This window comes from Schistocerca piceifrons, chromosome 4 (genome assembly GCF_021461385.2).
Source record: "Schistocerca piceifrons isolate TAMUIC-IGC-003096 chromosome 4, iqSchPice1.1, whole genome shotgun sequence".
Lineage (NCBI taxonomy): Eukaryota > Metazoa > Arthropoda > Insecta > Orthoptera > Acrididae > Schistocerca > Schistocerca piceifrons.
This window is the reverse complement of record NC_060141.1, coordinates 633,050,520-633,060,134: the sequence shown is the minus strand read 5'-3', so window position 1 is coordinate 633,060,134 and position 9,615 is coordinate 633,050,520. Positions and strand designations below refer to the sequence as shown.

General features: G+C 39.4%; 1 protein-coding gene across 1 annotated transcript in view; it reads right to left on the bottom strand.

The window, feature by feature from the left end:
- Positions 1–3,413: 3,413 nt before the first annotated feature.
- LOC124796348 (transmembrane protease serine 11G-like) overlaps positions 3,414–9,615 on the bottom strand; it is a 288,019-nt gene continuing 281,817 nt past the window's right edge. Inside the window, exon 5 of the mRNA XM_047260491.1 lies at positions 3,414–3,602. Coding sequence (XP_047116447.1) covers positions 3,478–3,602 — 125 coding nt within the window. The 3' untranslated portion in view covers positions 3,414–3,477. The remainder of the gene's footprint in view (positions 3,603–9,615) is intronic.

Sequence of the window (9,615 nt, the reverse complement as noted above, 5' to 3'; positions counted from 1 at the left end):
CTGTTAAATGCAAATGATAGAGGGGATAGGTGGAAAGAATATATTGAAAGACACTATGAGGGGGAAGATCTGATGTGATAGAAGAAGAAACAAGAGTCAATTTAGAAGAGATAGGGGATCCAGTATTAGAATCAGAATTTAAAAGAGCTTTGGAGGACTTAAGATCAAATAAGGCAGAAGGGATAGATAACGTTCCATCAGAATTTCTAAAATCATTGGGGGAGTGGCAACAAAACGACTATTCATGTTGGTGTTTAGAATGTAAGAGTCTGGCGACATACCATTTCAGAAAAGTGTCATCCACACAATTCCGAAGACAGCAAGAGCTGACAAGTGTGAGAATTATTGCACAATCAGCTTAACAGTTCATACATCCCAGTTGCTTACAAGAATAATATACCAAAGAATGGAAAAGAAAATTGAGGATGCGCTAGATGACAATCAATTTGGCTTTAGGAAATGTGAAGGCATAAGAGAGGCAATTCTGATGTTGCGGTTAATAATGGAAGCAAGACTAAATAAAAATCAAGACACGTTCATAGGATTTGTCAACCTGGAAAAAGCATCCGACAATGTAAAATGGTGCAAGGTGTTCGAAATTCTGAAAAAAGTAGGGGTAAACTATAGGGAGAGACAGGTCAAACCAGAACAGAAGAGAATCGAAGCATTTAAGATGTGGTTCTACAGATGGATGTTGAAAATTAGGTGGACTGATAAGGTAGGGAACGAGGAGGTTCTGCACGGAATCGGAGAGAAAAGGAACACGTGGAAAACACTGATAAGGAGAAGAGACAGGATGATAGGACATCGGTTAAGACATGAGGGAATAACTTACATGGTACTAGAGGGAGCTGTAGAGGGCAAAAACTGTAGAGGAAGACAGAGATACAGAGATTGGAATACATCCAGCAAATAATTGAGGACCTAGGTTGCAAGTGCTACTCTGAGATGAAGAGGTTATCACAGGAGAGGAATTCGTGGCAGACCACATAAAACCAGTCAGAAGGCTGAAAAAAAAGGTAATGTTTTCTGAAATATGCAAAACAGCATAAAATTAAATCATTGGCTACTTATCTGTGTACAATCAACTGTGCAAGATTTGATTGTATGCATATATTATAAAATTTTGGAAGGAGATGGCTTTCCAAGAATAAAATTTCCAAGAAAATGACTGCTCTGATATAGCATTTTCCAATATACTGTACATTTGCTAGAATACAACTAAAAACCAGTATTGTTTATTAACAGCCAGGAAGTTTCATATCAGCACACACCCTGCTGCAGAATGAAATACTCTTTCTGGAAATAACAGCAGACTGTGATTCAGCCACATCTCCACAGTATCCTTTCTTTCAGGGGTGCTATTTCTGCAAGATTTACAGAAGAACTTCTTGAAGTTTGGAAGGCAGGAGGTGAGGTGCTTCTGGAAGTAAAACCACGAGATGAGTCATGAGTCATGCTTGGGTAGTTCAGTCAGTAGAGTACTGTCTGCAAAAGGTGAAGGTTCGGGGATTGAGTCTATGTCCAGCAGACAGTTTTAATCCACCAGAAAGTCTCAACTATTTTATATTTTGTCCCTCATCATGCATCACACATCTAAATACTGTTCACTAGCTTTTCTCCCTTTTATTTCTCCTCACCACGATTCATCAACTTATGGCGGAAAACTGACCAGGCTGCCCATGTTTTAAATGTTGAACTGGGGTTACAACTGACATGCGGAGTTAATGAATGCTTAAATGTTACATTTAATCAAAGTTGAAACTTCTCCACAAACTGACAGATGATATACAGTTTTCTTGCAGTATACAGTATACTTCTCACAAAAATATCTAAATAAAAACAGAAAGCTTGAACAGTGGAGTTACAACATCTAGTCTGCTACAGCACTGTTGGATTGTTGAAGCAAATACAGGCTTACTGTTTGTTTAAAGGCTTGTAATTTCTAACAGCTGATTGTAAGTGATAATGTGATTGTGGGGAAACATGAAGAAAGTGTGGAATGGGTAATTTCCTTACTTGCCCTTCCAGTTACCCCTTTTCTGCTCCTAAGTAAAATCAAAATCTAACATTCATCCAGGACCACTCACACTTGGATGTGGAGCTGAATGGAAAGTGATCCAGAAATGTTAGGCTGCATAGAATTGTGCTAAATATATTTGACTGCAGCTAGAAAAAAAAGAAGACACAAATATGATCTTTGCTTGCTTGTTAAGTGCCATGTGTTTTTAGTAAAGCTTTTCCAAGGGAAACTAGAAAAACCAATCCATTGTATTATATTGACCAGTGGCTAGTCATTTTTCATGCAAGAAGGTGGATTAAAGAGATTTTGTGATGTGTAATACAGATACATGGCTGATTCAAAATAAGATCTGAACAGAACATCAAATCTTCAGGTATTTGATGTGAAAAAATGTAGATTCAGATGTTCTCTAGTTCTTTGAGAAATTCATTGAGAATTTTGAGTAATATCACATCTGAAAATAATACATACTGCTTCAGATTTTGTAATACGAGATTACAGATTTTAGATGTGTGCTGCTGTTACAAGAAAACTAATATTTTTATAGGGATACAGACTTGAAGTATATGGGGGGGGGACTGATGAAGACGTGGGAAGGTATGCTTTGAACACCACACCAGACACCTGTGAGTTATGGAAACAGAGTTTTTCTTCATCTTACCCTAAATGTATTTTGAAATAATGTATCCTGAAAGTTTTATTCTTTGAACTGCTTTGAGGACAACACAAAATGTATTGCTTCATTCATACATATTGATAACAGCAAACTTACTGATTAGATAATCTTCACAGCAACCTCTTAAGACAGCTGTGGGATATTTCATAATGTGATTTCCCCAACACACTATTCATGTGTATTGATTACTTGCTACCAGATTGTATTTTATTGGGAAATCCATTAGGGAATTAATGAGTTTCTATCACAGTAGTGACTGATGGTTGAAAATGACAACTCACTTTTACTGTCACTGAAAACAAAATCTGATAGTCCAGAAAATGCTGTTCTAATGGCATGAAGAATTGAATTAGTACAAAAACTGCTGCTGCGATGATTGTGTTAGTTGAATCCATTCCCATTTCAAAAAAGTGTGTGTACATGGTGGTGGGGAGAGGTTTGAGTTACAGTCATGTACATAAGATTATAAAGGCAGTAACATATATATATATATATATAAATGCAAGTTGTACATGTTTCACTCTTTGACAGTGCAGTTGAAAGACCACAAATCTGTATTTAAGGAGATAATTCTGCTGCATTTCACTGTGTGGTCAGTTATAGAGTCTTATGAACATCAATTTTGTACCTACAAAATCACAAAATGAACAAACAAATACTTAGATGTCACATTTAATATTGTAGGAGATTAATGTGATATTTAATGTAAAACGGAGATGTTGAACATCTTCTATTGCCAATCAAGAGAAATGTTGCTTTGCCATTATCTTGAATGGTGTTAATTTCTTGAACAGTAGTAAGCATCTCTTGTATTGCGGCGTATCCAATTCAAGAATTCGGTCACTCTGCTGAAGACACCAGGCATGTTTGGTCGTGCACAACCAATACCCCATGATACTACACCTGGAAGAGAACAGAAACGAACAGTAGTTACAACTTATACAACCATATGTCCTCATGTTATAATTATTGACCACAGATACATTTTTTTACTTTTTGAATAAAACTACCACTATTTGCCACTAAGTTATTTGTAATTCATTTATTTTGCACTATTGCAATTTTGGCATTTTGGCTATAATCAAATGCAAAAGTGAAGTGAGCCATTAAATAACTGACATGTCTGAATGAGATGTCGTCAACAGAATATTACAACACATATGTGGTCATATAAACCAGTTGTCACCTCATAAGATCCGAATGTGAATTATAAACAGTTACTATAGCACAGCAGTCACACTTTTAACATACTGTGCTGTGCTAATGATGCCAGTACAGTGTGTCAGTGCATTAGCTGCCATTTTCGATTAGATTAAATTTACTTTCATTCCAATTGACCCGTAGTGAGGAGGTCCTCCAGGATGTAGAACATGTCAGAAAAACAATAATACATGACAAATATTTACAACTGAAACAAATAAGCTAATGTACCTTCACAGGTCCCAAGTGGAATGACCATCATTTTTTTTAATGAACGCTATATGAAAGAATCATTTTAAAAACACTAATGCACTGAATTTAAAATAAAAAAAGTTTTATTTATTTATAAGGTAATAAACATGTAATAGAACTACTACTATACTTATTTACAATGAACACATTACTGCATTGACATGGTGCAGAAGTTAAGATTGTCCTGACACACACACACACACACACACACACACACACACACACACACACACTTATTTACAATGAACACGTTACTGATATATATGTATATATATAAGATGCTGTAACTTACCACCAAACGAAAGCGTTGGTATGTTGATAGAGACAATAACAAACACACACACCAATTTCAAGCATTCGCAACCCACGGTTGCTTCATCAGGAAAGAGGGAAGGAGAAGGAAAGACGAAAGGATGTGGATTTTAAGGGAGAGGGTAAGGAGTCATTCCAGTCCCTGGGAACAGCAAGACTTACCTTAGGGGGAAAAAGGACAGGTATACACTCACACACACACACACACACGTCCATCTGCACATATACAGACACAAGCAGACATATGTAAAGGCAAAGAGTTGGGGCAGAGATGTCAGTCAAGGCGGAAATACAGAGGCAAAGATGTTGTTGAATGACAGGTGAGGTATGAGTGGCGGCAACTTGAAATTAGTGGAGGTTGAGGCTGGGTGGATAATGGGAAGAGAGGATATATTGAAGGGCAAGTTCCCATCTCCAGAGTTGTGATAGGTTGGTGTCAGTGGGAAGTATCCAGGTAACCTGGACGGTGTAACACTGTGCCAAGATTTGCTGGCCATGCACCAAGGCATGTTTAGCCACAGAGTGATCCTCATTACCAACAAACACTATCTGCCTGTGTCCATTCATGCGAATGGACAGTTTGTTGCTGGTCATTCCCACATAGAAAGCTTCACAGTGTAGGCAGGTCAGTTGGTAAATCACGTGGGTGCTTTCACACGTGGCTCTGCCTTTAATCGTGTACACCTTCCGGGTTACAGGACTGGAGTAGGTGGTGGTGGGAGGGTGCATGGGACAGGTTTTACACCTGGGGTGGTTACAAGGGTAGGAGCCAGAGGGTAGGGAAGGTGGTTTGGGGATTTTATAGGGATGAAACAAGAGGTTACTGAGGTTAGGTGGACGGCGGAAAGACACTCTTGGTGGAGTGGGGAGGATTTCATGAAGGATGGATCTCATTTCAGGGCAGGATTTGAGGAAGTCATATCCCTGCTGGAGAGCCACATTCAGAGTCTGATCCAGTCCCAGAAAGTATCATGTCATGTCTGCTTGTGTCTGCATATGTGCGGATGGATATGTGTGTGTGTGTGTGCGCGAGTGTATACCTGCCCCTTTTTCCCCAGAAGGTAAGTCTTTCCACTCCTGGGATTGGAATCCAATACCAACGCTTTCATTTGGTAAGTTACAGCATCTTTGTTTTTAGATATATTTTTCCCATGTGGAATGTTTCCCTCTATTATACTCATATCATTAATTTGAACCCAACAATTACGTTTGTTATTGTCACTATTGCATTTTGAAATCTTTTCTATCAGCTTACTTTCTCTTTTTGTTTGTGCAAGTAGTTTCACTTTGTATTCACCTTCTCCTTTTCACCGTAATATACCATACAATTTCATCCTGCATATATATACTCAATAATACGCAACTTACTTCCAAACCATAACCAAAAATTTTTTTCCACTTTCAACACTACTTTCAACAACCATTTTGGCTAGTTCTAACAACTTACGCTATATTTCCATTTCCGTTTTTCCCACATCACTGATCATTTTTTAGCCGCTTCCCACAGGTTTTAACATCATTATTTCTTTGTCAGACAATTTTTAGCCTGATTCTCATAATCCGCCACCACAAAACCACTCTTTTTAATACATTTACACGCAGTTTTTTCGAAATTTTCCCGAATTTCTCCACCCTTGAACGTGTTTTGTAGGCAACACAACCACCTAACCTTTGTTGTTTACCAACCTAAGTTCACCACAGGATCAACATAGCTCAGCTTTAACCAACACCTTTTCAAGATATGTCTGCTTGTGTCTGTACATGTGCGGATGGATGTGTGTGTGTGTGTGCGAGTGTATACCTGTCCTTTTTTCCCACGAAGTTAAGTCTTTCCACTCCCGGGATTGGAATGACTCCTTACCCTCTCCCTTAAAACCCACATCATTTTGTCTTTCCCTCTCCTTCCCTGTTTCCTGATGATGCAGCCGTGGGTTGCAAAAGCTTGAAATTTGTGTGTGTGTTTGTGTTTGTTTTTGTCTCTATCAACATACCAATGCTTTCATTTGGTAAGTTACAGCATCTTTGTTTTTAGATATATTTTTGCCACGTGGAATGTTTCCCTAAAAATCAGTTGGTTCTACTGAGAAATTCATCAATGGAATAGAAGGAGTTGGCCTGTGAATTTGTGTTTTGGGTACTGGCTTCAGATTTATGTTTGATGAAGACCACTACTCCAGTGGTGGATAAACTTAAGAGCAAGTATGATTACAGTGCACAGAAGTTTGGAATGAAATTAATTCTAATGCATGAGAAACTGTATGAATAAGCCATGGAAGCAAGTGCTGCTACAAATACAGAGAACAGTACAGATGTGTGGACAATTATTCTTTTGCATGTGGATAAATCTGTGTACACAAGCATGGAAAACACAACAAAGCAAAAAGGGACTTCAGGTATCTTGGAAAACTTGCTTGCTGATGAGAATATTGGTAGGTGGGTGAATCACTGGGATGTTCTGTTGGATGATGCATTATTCAAATTAGAAGAAAATGTTCAGAATTATGTAACTCATATTCTAGCTATAGCCAAGAAACTACAGAACATGGGCAAACCAGTTGATGATGGACAGATTGTACTCATTATACTGATAGGTTTACCAAAAGTTTGTCTGCCTTTCTGGGTGGGTATAGAGGTCACCACAAAAATCCCGTGAGCGGTGGGAACGTTTCAACCATTCAAGTCACCACGTCAAGACATATCTTTCCAGCTCTACTGCAACAAGCAACTGCAAGAGAAGATTCATTCCTCTGTCAGTCTGTCCCCCATCTTTCATTTAAAGACATTAGAAAAACTGAATAATGTACTCATTAGGGAGAAGAGATTAATTGAGGTTCCACTACTTGTAAACCAACATGCATCACAACCTGGTAAATCATGTAGAACAGCACTTCACTAACATGGCCTCATTTAAAGCAAGTGGCACACCTGGTGTGCCTTTGCAGACAGCGTGCAGCATTCTACGTGGAAACAGTCAGGACATGATGGGAAACCACAGCAGAAAGCAGCAACATTCAATTGCAACTTGAATGAATTAGGAAAAAAAAGTGAGGGCTTTAGGGAAGGCCATCAATGTACCAATGAGCACACTGATTGCAAAGTGGATGACATCCTCAAATAGGTCAGAAGTAGCTTGTGGCACCTTGAAAGTCTTAGCAATAGCCAAACCTCCTCAACTGTTGGATCTTCTAAACATAACACCTCCTGACAAACCTCTCTATCCAGGACAGAACCAACAATGACATCACAAATCAGAGACTCAGCATAGGAGTGCTGACAGTGAGTACACACAAATTTATGCTTCCTGTTGAGCCCACAGAGGCTGGCTGCCCACGCTTGATGGGACTGACTTAGTTTCTTTTGCCTCTGGTGGAACTCCAACCGAAACCACCATGTGAGTTTTTTAAGATAATAATCACTAAGCAAGTCAGGCATGAAACATTTCAGGGACAATTTATGGCAACAAAAAAGCTTTTTGAAATGATGGATCCTCTACCTGAAATGCTGCCGCAGATGTCACACATATCTGTCCCAATATTCCTCCATTTATTGGATTGGTGGAAAATCTGGGAGGGGAGGGGTGGACTGGCATGTAAGCAGCAAATTTGTAAATGATCAATGAAACAAGTCCCAACTGCTGCTGATTTTGCCCAAGCAGTTGCTGCTATTGTTGTAGCAATAGAACCAATGCCGCATCCATTCCACTCACGAAAGACACACACAGAATGAACTACCTTATTGGAAAACTTGCTGTATCTGTATTCTTTATTGACAACTACTACACACACACAAATTTTGTTGGCTGACAAGTGCACACCAAATAATGACAACGTTAGAGAAACATTAACACAAATATTAACAATCCAAGTACCGAATTTTATCACTGGCAATTGAATGTACACCAGCACAGAGCTGGCCTGACTCAAGAACATTTGCGCATAGCAGAGAAGATGCAGGTGGATGAGGCCCCTCTGCCAATGGCTTGACATAATCATATTTGCTGTGTGAGGCACTGGCTGTGGGCAATGGTGGCATGCTTGCTTTGCCCAGCTGCTGCTAGGACCAGATATAAATGCAGCAGAAGAGCCACCACAAATACAACCTTCAAATCCATTGTTAGAGCTGCAGAAGAGCACCATGGTATGCAGGTTGATTAATACCATGCTAAGTAGAAGATAGGTAGAAGCCACCACAATGAACAAGAAAAAGGTGATAAATAACACCAGGAGGTATCCACAAGGAGGGGTTTTGTCCCTGCTACTATAGACCTAAGTGGTGAATGAATTCATTGAAGAGTTAGACACTGGAGGCTATTTTTGCCAAGGATACACATGTGATTTGGCCATAGTAATACTTGGAAAACTTGCCAGTATGTTTAGAACAAGGGCAGAATGTGCACTGTGCATTGTGAAAAACTGGTGTTGAAAACAGCATCTAAGGGTCAGCCCCAAGAAGACTTGTAGTACCATTTATAGGAAAGCATAACCAGTATGTACTGTAATCTTAAGCTTTTTGACAAAAGTCTGCCTTTAGAGGGGGTAATGAAGCTTATAGGGGTTACCCCTGGGTGGGAAATTATCATGGACCCCTCACATAAAGAATATGTGTTACAAGGCAAAAGGTACTCTTATGAGTACCAAAAGAGCCTTTGGAAAAAAACTGGTGTCTAGGTCCCAAGAGCTTGTACTGGATATAAAGCACCATAATAATACCTAAGGTAATTTATGGGGTTACAATATGGTGGTACAAAGTACAACAGAAGGTGGTTACTAAGGAGCTTGGCAAGGTGCAGAGACTGGCCTGCTTTGCCATAACAGGCAGAATTAGCAGCACAGTCACTGCTTGGATGCAGACCAAGCTGGACATGCCACCATTACACCTGTGGTTGAAATGGAGGCAGTGGCAGGGGCATAAAAGCTAAAAACTGGAAATAACTGAATACCCTTAGTATATCCTGAACCCCACACTGATACAGGCAATGTGGTAAATATAAGAATGATCAGGGAGTTGCCGGCTGCTCCAATAAACCTTTCAATGGGAACAATTGGAAGAAGGAAGCAGTGGAAGAATGAACCATGACACCATTCAGAAGACATAATTTGGTTTATTGGTATTTAAAACAGATGGAGGTGCTGGGGCTGGAGTAAAAAGGGTA